Source organism: Arachis ipaensis, chromosome B8, assembly GCF_059453495.1.
Source record: "Arachis ipaensis isolate K30076 ecotype BB chromosome B8, ASM5945349v1, whole genome shotgun sequence".
Classification (NCBI taxonomy): Eukaryota; Viridiplantae; Streptophyta; class Magnoliopsida; order Fabales; family Fabaceae; genus Arachis; species Arachis ipaensis.
Window position 1 is genome coordinate 29,502,812 of NC_142443.1, and position 17,049 is coordinate 29,519,860.

General features: G+C 29.7%; 1 protein-coding gene across 1 annotated transcript; it reads left to right on the top strand.

Annotated features, from left to right (window-relative positions):
* The first annotated feature begins 200 nt into the window (after positions 1-200).
* Positions 201-4,708, top strand: LOC107613858 (Galactosyltransferase family protein). The gene is made up of 7 exons (XM_016316031.3): positions 201-764; positions 1,572-1,724; positions 1,805-1,887; positions 1,998-2,097; positions 2,921-3,034; positions 3,792-3,934; positions 4,156-4,708. The coding sequence occupies exons 1-7, from the start codon at positions 421-423 to the stop codon at positions 4,239-4,241; spliced, it is 1,023 nt and encodes a 340-aa protein (XP_016171517.1). The 5' UTR covers positions 201-420; the 3' UTR covers positions 4,242-4,708.
* Positions 4,709-17,049: the final 12,341 nt, after the last annotated feature.

Sequence of the window (17,049 nt, forward strand, 5' to 3'; positions counted from 1 at the left end):
CGTGTTAGCATTTCAACAACTTGCTCAACACCAAAAATAATACAAAAACTATTGTAGTTCTTAAAATTCTAAGAAACCACTATAAAAAATTTTAAATCTCAGAAACCATTTAAAATAATTACTTAAATTTCAGAGAGAGTTACAAAAATTTATTCCAACTTCACGTGATTAAATTCAGAAAATTTTGATGTAAGAAAAAAAAAATGAAAATCGAGTTAGGCCGGGTAGGGGTTTTCTTACGAGTTACGATAGACTCATCTCAACAGCAGACGGAGACAGTGAGAAACTGCACAGTGCAGTCCCTTGTTTGTTTCTTCTCCCATCAACCTTGCCATGAACAAACCCCAAACTCTCCAACACACACCACCATAGCCACCACCATTTCAGGGGAAGAGTGAACCACCACAACAACAACCATCCATGCCTTCCTCTTCCCCAAAGTCCGTCTTCCACGCACGCCCTTTCCATTCTTCATTGTCTTCTCGCAGATCCACCTTCCTATTCCTCTTCCTCTTTGGACTCTCCGGATTCGTCTTCGGCCTCACCGCCTTCTTCAGGCCCAACCCATGCCCATCCGCCAGGCCCAAATCGGTTCGGGTCACTTGGGACCACGGCGGAGACGCCGCTCGTGCTGCTTCCGGCGGGGTTGACGATCGCCACAAGGTCATGGGCTTCGTCGGAATTTTCACCGGCTTCGGATCCGCCGGGAGGAGGCAGGCTCTGAGGAAGACTTGGTTCCCTTCCGATCCCAGTGGTCTTAAGAGGTTCGAATTTGATCCAATTATTCATTCAATTTTTGTAAGAAAGAAACTTTGTTTTTTTGACGAGTAGTGCTATATCATGATGCTAAATAGAGTGAAAATTAAATGTAGTCGGTATTTTATACTTGTAAGAATTAATCAATACTTGTTTCATTTAGTAGGAGGATATAAAATTATTTCTTTAATACTCTGCACTCTGCTTTAGCATTTGTTTCTTTGTAGAATTGGGATTTTCAGTGTGACTAGATTTGAATATGATCTTCTTAGTGCATGTTTTTTTGGTGATGGGTTGCAGAGGTAGGACAAACTGGCATAGTTTGATTCATGTAGCTAACTGATCTAGTTGAGGAAAAGGCTTTGTTGTTATTTGTCATGGTTTCGTCGTCCAGAAAGTGAGTAATTTGGAAAGATCTTGTTGTGGAACTGCATCAATGATCTAGTTTGGGAAATTTGATTTTTTTCTTGTAGTGTTAGTGTTTGAAAGGTGAGGATCTCTTTCTCCCTTCGGTAATGCAATATTTCTTTTCAGTTTAATCCAATCATGCATCGAACAGTATTTGACTCTGGTAGTAACTATGTTGTTATCATCTATATGGTTCAACATAAAAAAAAGTTACATGTGTCTGCATTGAACTTTATATTTTACAATCAATTGGTGTATGTTTGAACTTTGGAGATGCGACTGTGAACTGTGTCTGTACATATGTAGGATCGTTAGAGAGCTTTAGGTGGGGTGTGTATCTCTGAAAACATTCAGAATTGATATGCGTATGCTTATGATTACTAATTCCTAGTTGCCTTTGCTTGCAGCTTGGAAGAAGCCACAGGCTTGGCTTTTCGGTTTATTATTGGTAGAACAAATGATAGATCAAAGATGACTGCACTTCAGAAGGAAATAGCAGAATACGATGACTTTATTCAATTGGACATCGAAGAGGAGTACAGTAAGCTCCCATACAAAACGTGTGTGCTGAAAATAACTGAACTGCTGCATTTTATATCTCTAGTTTGATGCTAAGTTGAACTTGTTTATTTATTTGCAGGTTGGCTTACTTCAAAGCTGCATACGCACTTTTTGATTGTGACTTCTATGTCAAAGCAGATGATGACATATATTTAAGGCCAGGTGCTAGATCTTTCGATGCTAATCTAGTTAAATATAATGACCATTGTTTGCCACATTATTTTACCATTCTAATTAATTCTTTTTTGAATTAATTTTCAAATTATTGTCAGATCGTCTTTCCTTACTATTGGCAACAGAGCGGTCTCACCCTCAGACTTACATAGGATGCATGAAAAAAGGCCCTGTTTTTACGGATCCAAAACTCAAATGGTCAGTTCTGTTAGAATGAATATTTTATCTTAAGGGTTTAATCTTTATCCTTCCTTGGCTTAGTTTCTCAACTTGGCACTTTAGCATGCCACTTTTTCTTTGGGGGATAAGACATTTCATTATTAAGTTGCTCTTACCATCTTGATATATTGATGCTTAATTCTTGGAAAAAGAAATATAGATTACTGGTACTATTTGTGGAACTGACAATTTGTTAATTACTTGCTTGAGACTTGAGAAAGCATTTTTGAATGTCTGATACTAAATTTTGTAACCATGTCATTTTACTTTTCTGTGTAAGCCTGACACTTTGCGAAGTATGTATGCATTCTAAAATCTAAACTTGTTACTCAGTGTTTAAATCTTGTTGAAATAAAATAACTAGGTAATATGTAACATTAGCCAAATTCCAATAGAATATTAGTAGGATTTTATTTTGAGTCCAACTTAAAGATTTTTGGGAAAATTACATTAATCTCCTTCGACGTCTATTGCTCTTACACTTGATCTCTTCTGATTTTCAAGTTGATATTTACCAGTTACCTCCATTATTTTAACATATTTATGTAAATTCCTAACTTGTTCTTCTACTTCCACTCCAATCCTCTCCTGCCAACCACCATCATCATCTGCATACATTCAAAATCAACCAAGATTTAGAACCAAGCTTGATTTAAAATCAAATTACTCCATATAATCAGTAGATTCAACTGGTGATTTGCATATAGTTCCATTTTCTCTTGAATCAATGAAGTGTCCTATGCTACACAGACGACTAGAGGCGCGATAATGTTTTCATTAACTTTACTGGCAAATCTTGCAGGTATGAACCACTATCTCATTTGCTTGGAAAGGAGTATTTTCTTCATGCTTATGGTCCTATATATGCACTTTCTGCTGATGTTGTATCAAGTTTGGGTGCTCTTAGGAATAACAGGCAAGTCTTTCCTTCTCCACAACTTGATTGTTTTAGCCTTGACCTTTAGAAGATTTATTTTGAAGATATTCATCATTCGATGTAACACTTGATGTAGTTATAGTTGGGTGTCAATTTATACTTATTTCAGAAAAAGAAAAAGATAATTGTTGTAGCGATTAGTGAATAGTGATATGACCTTTGCATTGTATAGTGTATCCTCATTTCTTTAGTTATGCATTTACAAGCTTGGGTCAGAAATAGTCTTGCTTCATAACTTCATATAATCAGAAATGTTCCTGGGTTTTTTTGTTTTTTTTGTTTTTTTTTTTTTTGGGGGGGGGGGGGGTGTTTGACATGCTGGGTGGTGGGGTTAGCCATTCCTTTTGACCTCCATGTATGTGCTTGGATAAATTGGAAGAAAAAGAGGGGGCAAAATATCGTCCATATATAATGTGTTTAGTTATTTTGGGTCATGTCATAAGAAAGTGAATTGAGAGTATGCTCTTAATAATCCCTCCCATAAGTAGGTTGGTGGAGATATTGATGGTTTTGTGGTTGCAACTTATAGAGACTAACAAATTGTACATTCTAATGTCATATTTGAGATTTTTGAATAGTTCTTGAGGTCTTAATATTTGTTTCTTTGTTTCTTCTTACTGCAAAGGGATGAATATCACGATGTGTTGTGGCCCATGTTCATTGGCCATCCTTCCTGATGTGTATTACTTTAAAAATGTAATGATCACTTTGTCCTTTTTTTTGTGTGTCAAATCAGTTTCCGGATGTTCAGTAATGAGGATGTAACCATTGGAGCCTGGATGCTTGCAATGAATGTCCACCATGAGAATAATAAAGAACTTTGTTCTACGGAATGTACATCCACATCTATTGCTGTTTGGGATATTCCGAAATGTTCAGGTTATTTTCATATCAAAAACTTGTCACAGGGCATATGGTATTTGATTCAGGATGTTAACAATAACATGAAAATTGCATGAAATCATGGATTCTATTTCATAGAGCAGTATGTATGGTTAGATGTTCAGTTAGCATATGATTATTTTTGGTCGACTATTAAGCAGTTCAAATCAAAAGGAAAATGCTTTATCCTAACTATTGGAATATCGTTTCCCCTACAGGCCTCTGTAATCCGGAAAAGAAGATGCTGGAACTCCATAAAATGGACAGCTGTGTTCGGAGTCCAACTGTGGAACCTGATGAATAGTGTTTTGTGTTTTGCATACGAACATATACTCAATGAAGTGGAGACAAAGATCAGAAGGTACTTGAGGATTTACTTGCTCTTCTGGTGTTGTTACTGCCACGCGCTGCTACCGTTGCCAATCTTTTTCTATCAATTGATCTTTTTCCTCCAATTCACAGTTTTTTTGTTGTAAGACTGTTGTGTTTTCTTCTTTTTCACCTGCCCTCTTTTTTTCCATTTTACCCCCCTCTTTTCTCTCTTTAGTAACGAATGCCGTTGCTTTGTGTAGAGCATATGCAATTAGATAGACTATACGGATGATGATTCATTCAACTTTACTGATGATTCATTTAACTTTACTAATTTCTGATTTTATTTTTAAATATTTTTTTGGTTTGAAGAAATAGATTAATTATATGTACTATTAAATTCTGTCATCTCCTGAGGAATGAAGCATTACTGAGTAATGAGTATGTGCTTCTCTGCTATATGTTTGTGTGTGCACGTGCATGCGTGTGTTTTTATGGTATTTTAAAGGCGGGTTTGTGAGTTTGGATTTGAGGGAAAATGCAAAAAGGGAATGGTTTTGTAGGTTCATCATGAACCTGTATATTATGGGAATTAACTATGAATAACAATTGCATTTTTCTTGCTTGGGAAATAAAATTATAGTAATAGAGGATATTCTCCAACACAAAGGAACTAAATCAAATCTGTATCCATCTATATAGAAAGGTTCTGAAGAAACAAAAAGCATAAATGGATCAAGGTGGTGTATCTTTTTTTAAAGATAAACGAAATGGCAAACAACTCTCATCATAGTTCCAACTCCCAAAGTTCAAAGTTGTGAAGAGATAATATTATTCCATAATATATTAGTTGCTAGTGGTATTTTTCAAAATATAGGCAATGTACTTCAATCAGATTATTGACTTGTGAACTGTAGACTATATAAGTGAGACGAAATATGTTTTTAGTTTTCATGCTAATTTATTTTAATATTCAGTTATATCATTTTATGTAATTATTAATAACCAAATCTATTAACCAAAGAAAGGAAAAAGTTACAGCAACTCTTTTTTAAACTTCTAAAAAAATTAAACCTTTTATTTCTAATATTATTGTAAATGGTAATAGGTGGAGTGGACTCTTAGCAATACCAACTACGAATCTCATAGCAATTTCAAACTTGGAAATATGATCTTGGGCTTCTCTCCTCCTCTACCCACAACAAAAGAAATTAAAATTAAAATATGTTTCTTTTCAATAAAAGCCATATAAAGTAGGAAAGCATACCATTTTGGTTCAATATGTGGTATACTTCTATTGGTATTTGATGAAAAAAGTTGATTAATTATAAATAAAAAAATGTTAAAAACGAATAAAAGAATAAAGTTGATATATTCGTGCCTTTTTACTTATTTAATTGACCGGTTTAGGCATTTGTTTTCCTTTTCCATATCCTTTTCATCACTAAATTTGAGGACTAGCTTCTTTCAATCATCTTTCTTAGGCTGGGTTTGGTAAAGCTTTTGCTTTTTAAAAGTAGCTTATGAAAACTGTCTTTTAAAAGATAGCTTTTTAAAAGCTGCAGCACTTGCGTTTGGTAAAATCAAATTAAAAATGACTTTTAATAAGTACAAGCACCACAATTGTGTTTGGTAAAACAGCTTTTAAAAGTTAAAAAAATTATAATAAACATGTTTATAACAAAAAATAATTTCTTTTTTCAAATTTTTTAAAAATTTATATAATATTTTAAAATAAAATAATGTTAAAATAAAAAATTCATAATAAACATAAATATAATAAATAAATTCTTTTATTTTTTAACTTTAAAATTTTATATAAGTATCATAAAAATTTATTTTATCCTAAACATCATTACTAAAAATACTAAATTAACATATTTAGTATTTATTTTATTATATAAGTATCATAATAATTAACATATTTACTTGATTTATTCTCTGTACTAATATAAATAGATTTATCATTAGTCAATAATAAAATTTGTATGTAATCCAATGTTAGTACTGGGTACGTTCATTACCCACCTATATATATTGGCTCACCTTTATAGATCACAAAAAATAGGACACTTATCTCAAATAAACTACTCTTATAATTATATATCTATATTTACATATGTATATAAATGTTATTATAATTTAATGTTCATGCAAAGAAAATTTTATGATTGATTTTCATAAACCAGATCAACCTCTTTCCGTTTCAAAGAACAGAGAAAAAAAAAAACATAATAGATCTACTGAAAAATACAAAATTAACGCAAAAAAAAAAACATAAATAGATAGAAGTTCATACCTAATATGTGACAGAGATGTATTTATATTGAAATTTGTGAAGATTAGGTTGAAAAATAAAAAATATATGAAGATTGTGTTAGAATTTGTGAAGGTTAGGATGAGAAGTTAGAAATATACGAGAATTTTAATGACAATATAATAGCGGGAAATACGTGCGGGAAAATGAAAAAAATTTGGTAAGCATAAGCCAGCTTTGAAAAGCTCCCTCCTAGGTGCTTTCAAAAGCACCCCTAACTTTTAAAAGCAGTAAGCACAAGCACTTGGGCTTTTTAATTTACCAAACGCAAAATGACGTGCTTGTGCTTTTAAAAAGCACAAGCACCTCTTAAAAAAGCTTTACCAAACCCAGCCTTAATCTTTTGCTTTTTGTTTTCTGGGTCTCCTATAGTATTTTCCAATTCGTCAAGTCAATAACTAATCCATCACAGATTTAAACTTTATTTAAAGGTTTGTTATTGGTTAATGAATAGTTATATTACATAAAATGTGGTTTAAATTTCCGACATTTATTTATACAGATGAGTAAGCTGACTACTTGAGTAATTCAAATTGATTTTCTTAATCTTTTTGCTTTAATTTAATAAAGTGTACATCCAAAGTGGAAACCCGTTGGCATCACTATGTATACTTTATAAGGATCTCCGCATGATTTGGACATAAGTATTTGGATTTTGTCTTCAAAAGAAGCATTATATGCCACATATGCGGCAAAAGAAACGGTGTGAATAGCAAATGCAAACTAGTGGTGGATTAGCAATTTTTCTCTTAAATTTCAATTCCATTCTTTCCCAACATTTACAATGCAGCAGTTAATATGTTAAGTAATAAAATAGTCAATTGAGTTAGTTGAGTGTTCGAATTAGTTGAGTGGTCAGTTTATTTGTTTGTTAAAATAAGTATTAGAAGTTTGATTTTTTATCTTATGTATATAATAATTTATTGATTAACATCCACCTTTAAATAAAACTTAAATTTAAGACCAATTAGTCTTTAACTTACTAAATTAAAAAATATTTTGCAAAATTAAATATGCTAAGTAATAAATTATGTTCTAATTTTTAGGATTTTGCTAGTTATTTCTCAATATAATTGTTAAATTTTGCTAACGGTCCTTGGTAATATTTCTCCCACTTAAAAAGTTAAAAAATTTGTAGAAGAAATAAAGTTTTGAACTTTGATTGAAACTTGAAAATTTCTGAGTTTTGAAATTTTAACTCTTCCCTTCATGACACTCATTCACAAATAAAGGTATAAAACTACATTTTCGAACTCTTAAGCCATTTAAGAATTTATCCCAACGGTTAATATCAGGCATTTGATTGAACATTTTGAAGAGGATCTTCAACATTGATGCTATTCCACTATATTTTTATTTTTATTCTAAGTTACATCAAATGTCACTATCTCATTGAATCATTTACCTGGTTGATTTCTCTAATAGAACGTATTCCGCTTCCAAATTTTGCATACATTATATTGGAGCATAACAACCAACACTATCTTTTCCCATTTAATTAATTCACACGTCAATCATTACATTTTAGGAAACTAAGCAAATTGATGACCCCCAATCAATCAACACAAAAATAATCCCTGCAAAATAATATTTATTTATTGCAAGTTGGAGCCATTAGCATATATGGTAGGAACTTCTTGCTGCTTTGTCCATGTGAGAAAGTTCATGTCCAGGAAAAAAAAAATAAAAAGAAAATCGTTGCTTGATGAATTAATATTTGTATTTTGAAATATAAGAATGGTTGAATCCAAAGTAACATGGATTGGACCCCATTGTTAAAGACCTGAACTGAAAAATTATTTTCCCTTGCTCTTTTCCAAATAAAAAGGTGGGTGTCACCTTTCGTTGAAGTCAAGCTTCTTAATCATAATATTAATATACTATATAATTATTAAAAAAATAGCATTATGAATCTGGAGCTTATATTATTATGACATTATAAGCAACATGTGTATCATTGAAGTTTCATCCAATGAAATTGTGTGTGTTTGAGAGTACTTATCAAGAATCTTAATAAGTGGGTGGGAGTATGGGCCTCTCAATAATGGACCCATTATTGGCCCATGAAAAGTCAATGATGTTGGGCCAGGTTTGCTATTTCTGGCAAGCTTTTCAAGGAATCAGGATACAGAGAGGGACCCATGTGGCCCATTAAGCCATTTCTACTTTTTGGGTTCCGAACTTTCTTCCTTCTGATGTGGGGCTGACACACATTGCTATTCAAATTGGAATTATTTATATTCATCTCATTTCACACACACACACACATATATATATATATATATATATATATATATATATATATAGTAAATGCCTAAAATGGCTCCTAAATTTTAAATCGTTATTTAATTTAGTCTTCAACTTTTTAAAATGATCAATTAAATTCCTGAAATTCGAAAAAGTGCATCTCTGTTAGTCCCTTGTAGAAGTGCCGTCCAAACGTTGATGATGTGGCATTCCAGCTGTATGCTGACGTGTACCAAACTTGAATTTAATTCAAATTGGTACCTGAAAATTGTTTAATAATATCCAAATTAATCCATTTTCAATTATAAAACCCTAATCCCCAAATTATTGTCTTCTCTTCTTCGATCTCTCTGTTGTCTTCTTCTCTTCTTCGTTCTCTCCGCTATCTTCCAATTCATATTCATCCTGAACTACAACATCAGTACACTTACCTAAAAATTATTTTAATTACAAATTAATGTGGTTGGATTAATTTTAAGTTCAACACAAATTTAAATTATATGTATCCTTGCAAGTTCGTCCATTAAGCTAAAATATATTTTTCACTTTTAAGAAGGTAACCATTGTCATCATCTTCAAGGTCTTAACATCACTTTCTAAGTTTGTCATTTTTCAATTGAACTCATGCAAATTTTTTTGTGAAATGGGTGTTGCACAAACTGGTTCTTCACCTCCATCAACCCAACAGAAAAAATTACAATGGATTCCATACTGCAAAGTAAAAAACGCAGGTGAATCCAAACTCAAAGTGAAACTATCTTGAACATTTTCTTTAAAGTCATAACCTTACCTCATAGTTTGGACAACCATAAAATAGTCTATCAGAATTCTTTGTCATCGTTGAGTACTTCATCACCATCCGAAGTCTGCAATTACATAAAATAGCGTTCTTACCTCCCCTGTTGCACATTCTTTTGCTGCCATAAGGTCTCCCTATAGAGTTAGTTGTTCCTACTTGAGCTACTTGGCCTTCTCTCCCCACCACCCATCATCACTCATGCGAACAAGAAAACAAGATGAACTGGAAGATAGTGGAGAGGTCGAAGAAGAGAAGAAGATAGCAGAGAGGTTGAAGAAGAGAAGAAGACAGCAGAAAAATCGAAGAAGAGAAGACAATAATTTGGGGATCAATGTTTTTTAATTGAAAATGAACTAATTTGAATATTATTAAACAATTTCAGGTACCAATTTGAATCAAATTCAAGTTTGGTACACATTAGCATACAGCTGGAATGCCACATCATCAACGTTTAGAGGCACTTCTGCAAGGAACCAACAGAGATGCACTTTTTCGAATTTCAGAGATTTAATTGGTCATTTTAAAAAATCGAGGACTAAATTGAATAGCGATTTGAAATTCAGAGGCATTTACTCTATATATATATATATATATATATATTAATTATGGTAATGACCTTGATATTATATAACAGAGTCACAACTCTACTTGGAACAAATATAAACAAGTTTGAATATGCAATTGTATTAGCTTTATAGATCAATTAACACTGCTATATATATGGAGTTTACTTTTATGAACTAATTATGCACAAGTAACAGATATGAGGTCATAGCTAAAAGGAAAAAGAGCAGTGTAATCACAATTAAAATAAAATAAACCACAAACAAAATGATGACATTTCATTTGTATAGCACAAAGCATCTTTGACCCAATTCTAAAAAAGAAACCGTGCACACGTTATTCCGTTTTCTTTTTGTTACCTTTGAAATCTTAGGGTTTTTTTTTTTTTTGGGGGGGGGGGGGGGGGTTGGGGGGTGTGGGGGTGGGGATTGATAAGAGGACATAAGACAATGATATTATGTTCATCATCACAGGGTCCCAAGGTTAGTATGTTAATTTTCATTGTTAGTGGTGTAAGACTTTGATCAGTTTATGGATTGTGATTCACATGGCACTATAGCCACCAGCATAAAATTTGAAGGGTTTTGTCACAAAGCAGGAACAATCATTATTGTATAATATAGTTGGTTTGGAAAATGAGGACTGAAAATCAATAATATGCCATTATGATCTTCAATAATATTGGTTGAGAGTTTTTATTATTTTTTATTTTTTTTATTTTTATAAATTTACGCTACATGGCAGAGAGTAACATGAGGTTGAAGCTTCATTAGTATTGGTTAACTCCACAAACTGTTAGTTTTAATTTGATACTTGGTCTTAATTGGTTGTTGTTTTTTTTTTTTTTTTTGTGACTTAAAAACAAACAATAATTAGTTGTTGATATACTCGATAGGACATTTTAACTTCGGAATTTTGCTAGTTAATTTGTTAAGGTTATTTTTATTAGTATAATTTTTTTTAAATTATTATATACATAATATGCATTAAAAAAAATTTTAACCTTACAATGCGCGTGCACATGCTCTAAATCCCTATTCTAAAAATTTTAGGCGAATGCTAATGGTTTTAGAAAAAGTAAAAAGTGTAACGCTTTTTGAATTTTAAAGCTTAAATTTTATGCTCTAAATTCTAGATTATGAGTTCTAAAAATTTTATTCTAAATTCTAAATTTTAAACCACAATTCTTAAATTTTAAAATAAAAAATTAAAATTTATTTAATTAATAAAGAGTATAATATTATATTCGTTATTTAATAAAGACCATTTAAAGATGGGCCAAAATTTTGACTACCATCCTTAAGGCACACAGTAACAAATTTGAACACCTTTTATTTGTGTAACAAAACTAAGTCACTTATTTTCTCAGCATAAGCAATAATTTTAGCTGTCCATTTGTTTCAAGATTTTTTGGCAGTAGTTGCTAAACAGTTACTAAATATTTATTAACAAAAACTACTTTTAAATTAACAACATAAAATTATTTAAAAAAAAAGTTAGTATTTTCTCTTTTCCTTTAATTTTTTCCTTTTTTATTTCTCTAATACTTATTTATTACTTTATTAAGTGAGTGTTAATTAAAAAATTAATTCTATAGCAAAATCGTTAATTACAATGGAATGTGTAATATGTCTTAGTCAAAAGTTTGCTGTGTCCTAGAGATGATAATATATTTTTAAAAAAAATGTTGGTAACCCTTGCTCTCTAAAGGGACCGCTATTAATTACCATCAGATTAATCAATATCTTATTAATCATGTTCTTATAAATATATTCCAAATTAAAGCTGCATTAGACTTATGATTCACTCGAATATTCATTTTACGATAAAAAAAAAAGGAAAAATAGAAAAACACCTATATGACACACAAGACACAACCCCAAAAAATATAAGAACATTACTTAATATTCCTCTATTTATTTTTATTATCCATAATATTGTAAACTTTTTATGTCTAGATATATAGAGAAAAATATGATATACAATAAGTTATAAAGTAATTGAGGGTAAGTACATGCAACTTCACTGACTTGGCATATTATGGTAAGAATCTCGCTAGGGAGTCAATAAGGTATCTATACAACGTATATAATGAACTATTTATTTAGCCAAATATAAATTAAAAATTAAAATTATCTATATTTTACCCTAACTCAAAAAATGCTGTTCATTTTTGTGATAACCACCACCACATAATCTCTAATCCTAATTTTTTTTTCAATCCTTCTTTTTCCACCAACGATAACCTTACCCACAAAATCCTTCGCATTTGAAGCGTGGTCTGGAACCTGGCATTATTGTATGGTTGAATTATCTGAAGAATAACCATCCACGAATACAGTAAAAGTGAACATCTGACATCATACAGAAACGAACATCCATCGTAACTGTGTATGACTTTTATCCGATATCTTGCGTCGTCGACGTCGGCGGGAGACACACGCCGGCTGCGAGGGTCTCGCTGCTAGTCCGGGCTGGGAGAATAGCGCACACGATCGGAAGATGCTAGTTGGAGTCGCGGCGATGGTTGCTGTAGGGATTGCTGCAGTGCCGCGGCTGGTCCGGGACGCGAGAACAGCGCGCACGATCGGAAGGTTTTGGTTGGCGTCGCTGCGAGGGTTGCTGCGGTGCCACGAGAAGAACGCACACGATCAGCAGGTACAAGTGGTGGTGGGTTGCCTTTGCACACGCCGATGAGAAACAAGGAGAACGGGAGAGAGAAGGCAAGATCGTATAGAGAGATTGTATTTGTTTATGTGTTTGAGTAATTGATACCAATCCTAATTTTTTTTAATTTAAAATTAAAAATTATTTAAAATTAATTAATTTTTTATAATTTAATTTTAGTTACAATTTAACTTTTATTGTACACATTATACAATACATACATTAACTCTCCATACTTTTTCTTATGATAATTGTCGGCAACTAATTTTAAGAACAAGAATTGAGTTGCCAATGAGCACAATTGTGCCGTACAGAACAATTAACATCCCTCTTTTTCCATCCATGATTTTGTAGTAGGAATATATAGTGTTTTTTCTTCTTCTTAAATATAGAATCTAGTTATGTAGTAATTCTATTAGGCCTCTTGCTTGCATTAGTAGTTTAGAGATGGAAATTGTGTTATTTTATAATATTCTTTTAGATTTAATAATGTCCTATAATAAAGAAGAAGTAATTAATTCTTTTAACTACAGAAGTTGGAAATTTTTATTTTATTAATTAACAATTCAAATAAAATTAAAAATTTGATTTTATATATTCTTTTAATTTCTATATATGGATATAAATTATTTTTTACTTTCTATTAAAAAATATTATATTATCTTTTAGTCCATTTTTACATTATTACTATGTTTTAGCTCTTATCGTTTCAAATTTTGGTTGTGCGAAGTATTTTAGAATATACATTTAGTTTTGACAAATATTCAAAATTTTGATTTTATTTGATCTTTATGAGTATTTAAATAACACTTTTTTTTGGGGTTTAGTAACATCCATTAATCTGGTTCTTCATCTTTTGCTCTTTGTTAATGTAACCCAATGTTTTCAAATTATCCTTTGATTTGGTTCCAACACTTAAATAAATAACGAAAATCCTAAATAATATAACTTGCTAAAGTGGCACACATCACACATGTGAATATGACAGGAATTGTGTGTTACATTTTTCATTAGTCATTTAACAATGGGAATAAATTGAAAACTATTTGAAACATTATATAAGATATTAGTAAATCGAGAAAAATAAAAGGTATGTTAAAATGACCAACTTATTAAGAAAAATAAAATATGTGGAACCAAATTAAAAAATTATTTGAGAAAAAATAAGGGATGAAAAGTCTATTTTGCTTTATAAATATCAAAAAAAAAAAAAAAGACTAACATTAACTTTTTCTTAAAGCTAAAAACATATTAATCAGTAGAATTATTTATGGCCAAACCAGATTTAATTAAATCCAGATTCAATCCTGTCTAGCCTTTTTCAACCTAGAATTCTTTTTCCTTTAAAAAAAAAAAAAACCGATTTCCTTATTTCTAATTATGATAACAATTTGCCACTCAAAGCAGTGGCAATGAAATTAATTCAAGAAAGTTCTTAATCATAACCTTATATACAAAATTGAAAATACTGTTTACAAGAACCGCTGATTGCATTAATTAATTAATAGGGGTCAATGAAATCACCATAGGGGAAAGAATCTTCAAAGCCCTTTGAATTTTGTTCTTTATTCTGAGTGCTTGGTGGAATAATTTCAGTCACAAGAAGTCCTTTTCATTTTATTTATTTATGATGCCCTTCCTCTCTTAGCTTCTTTTATGGTCCATTCTGCATTTACCAGATCTATCATAATTTCCCTTCATTCCTAATGGCCATCACGTGCCATTGCAGTTCCTCAATCCCCTCAAAATTATAGATAGTCTCTTCAATAAGTGTGTGCTTCTGGATTTGTATAATTTTTGCATTTTTTTTATATATTAAAAAACTTTTAGAATCAATAAGAATTGAATTTTTAAATTTTTTTAATTATAAAAATTATGATGTTATATTATAAAATTATTTATTTCAAAAATTTAAATTGATAAATAAATATACATCAATATTGTTATATATCTTATACTTCTCATAATAAAAAAATAAATAAGAAGAATGAGAAAAAGGATTACATGGAGAAATATTTTTCTTTTTCTTAATGAAATCTTCTATTTGGAAATTTAATTAATTATTAATTGAGATCTCTCAATGAATTTTTTTATTCATATAACTTGAGTTCAAAATCTGTTATTAAAGATCCAATATTTATCACTTTGATTAAATTTGTTACTAATAATAAAAAAGACTTGTAATTTTTGAAGTATATTTAAGGAGAGGGATTTATTTTTCTCAAAATTGATGATAATAACATTTGTTTTTATAATTTTTTTTTAAATGAGTAGCATTATTAATTACAGAATAGCAAAATTGCTCCCCTGTACTTATTGTGTATCATAGAAATATGGTCATAATTACACATTTTTATTTATAATATTTTAAAGATTATATAGGTAAATATGATGGGTGTTAATAAATGTTCTTAACAAAGTAATAACGACTATAATTAACTAAAAATATTTCTTCGTCAATTAAACAAATAAGTTCATCTTTCACCACACATCGCTCCTTTTAATTTATATTTTTCATTTATTTATTAACATGTGCAGTGTGTAGTGGATGATAGATTCTATTTATATGACAAACAAATTAAAAATCTTTATTCAAATATAATTAATCATCATCCTACTTAAAAGAAATGCACAAACAGGCTAAATGTTTGTTATATTGTATCATTAATTAAGCGTGTATTACACATATATTATGTAAGTTTGGTGTAATATTTTGATATGAAAAAAAAAAAGTTATTGTCACAAAAAATCGTCACTAATAATTTTAAATATGAACAAAATTATCTAAAATTGTGACTAATAGCTTAAAAAAACAAGACAAATTTTTTTGCTTAAAATCAACACTATTGATTTTATGAGAGAATCTTTGCCAAAAGTAAATTGGCACTGCCAATTTTATTGTTGTAAAATTCCCAAAAAAAAAAAAGACTAGTCTATTTTCATATAATGAAACAACTAATATAAAGATTATTTTAAAAAATTTAATAATTAGCTCCAACCTATTCTATAATAATAACAGTAATAATAATTAAAGTAACACTTTAATAATAATAATAATAATAATAATAATAATAATAATAATAATAATAATAATAATAATAATAATAATAATAATAATAATAATAATTGTGATGAATGGAAAAGTGTGTGTTAGGAAATGAGACAAGAAAGTAGGAAGAGAGAAAATGTTTCACGAAAAAGGTGTTTTTACTTCACAAATTGGTAGTAACGATTTATTCTATGTTTCTCAATCATTGATCTTAAATCCAATGGTGATGAAGTAATTTTTTGTAACAATGAAATTGTTAATAACGATTTAATTTAAAAGTTGTTTACGATTTCATTAAATACAAAATAACATTTCTTAACTTGGTCTTACACACTCAAATTATAATTTATCTGCATTACACAATTTTTGTTAAAAAAAAAATCAACATTAACAAAGATAGAAGCATCAAGTGTTTTTCATTTGAAAAAGAAACTAAAATTAAAAAATAAAGATTAAAATACAGAAATTAAAAGATTAAAACTAAATTAAATCTATATGTTGTATGTAGTATTAAATATATTATATTGAATTATATTTAAGTATTATATTTAATTTAAAATAAATATAAAAATTAAAAAATAAATTAAAAATTTAAAATATTAAATAAATATTTTTAAAAATAAATATCATGAAAATTTTAATTTTTTATTTCAAAAATTTTAATTTTTTTTGTTCTCACTAAAAATATTAAAAAAGATTAAAATTTTAAATTATAAAAATTTTAATTTTTAATTACTAAATACAATATTAAATCTCAATCTTTGGATTTTAATTGCATTGTATGAGAAATAATAAATCTATGTGACATCCCAATTCCACATAACAAGGATCAAATAATAATAGCTGTGCCCTGACACACTTTCCTCATTGATATGCCACTTTTCACCACCCCTATAATATTTATATTTATATTTATATTTTATAAAAGACAAACATCATACAAGCCGATCTAAATTACAACATTTATTCCATCTAATTCAAATTAAAAGTAAATTAAAACTGCATTAATCTAGATTTGATTAAATTTTTTTTGCAAATGATTGAATCAAATTTTAAATATACTTTTTATCTAATTCAAAATTATATCATAAATAAAATTAGTGTTTAAATTAAATAAATTTTTAACTTAAAATCGATTAAGACTACACTGCGAACAC

Excerpts from the sequence above, each read along its gene's own strand:
- LOC107613858 (XM_016316031.3), top strand. The coding sequence starts at position 421 with ATGCCTTCCTCTTCCCCAAAGTCCGTCTTCCACGCACGCCCTTTCCAT. Across the intron at positions 1,888-1,997 it reads TGACATATATTTAAGGCCAG|ATCGTCTTTCCTTACTATTG; the intron begins GTGCTAGATCTT and ends AATTATTGTCAG. Across the intron at positions 3,935-4,155 it reads GGATATTCCGAAATGTTCAG|GCCTCTGTAATCCGGAAAAG; the intron begins GTTATTTTCATA and ends TTTCCCCTACAG.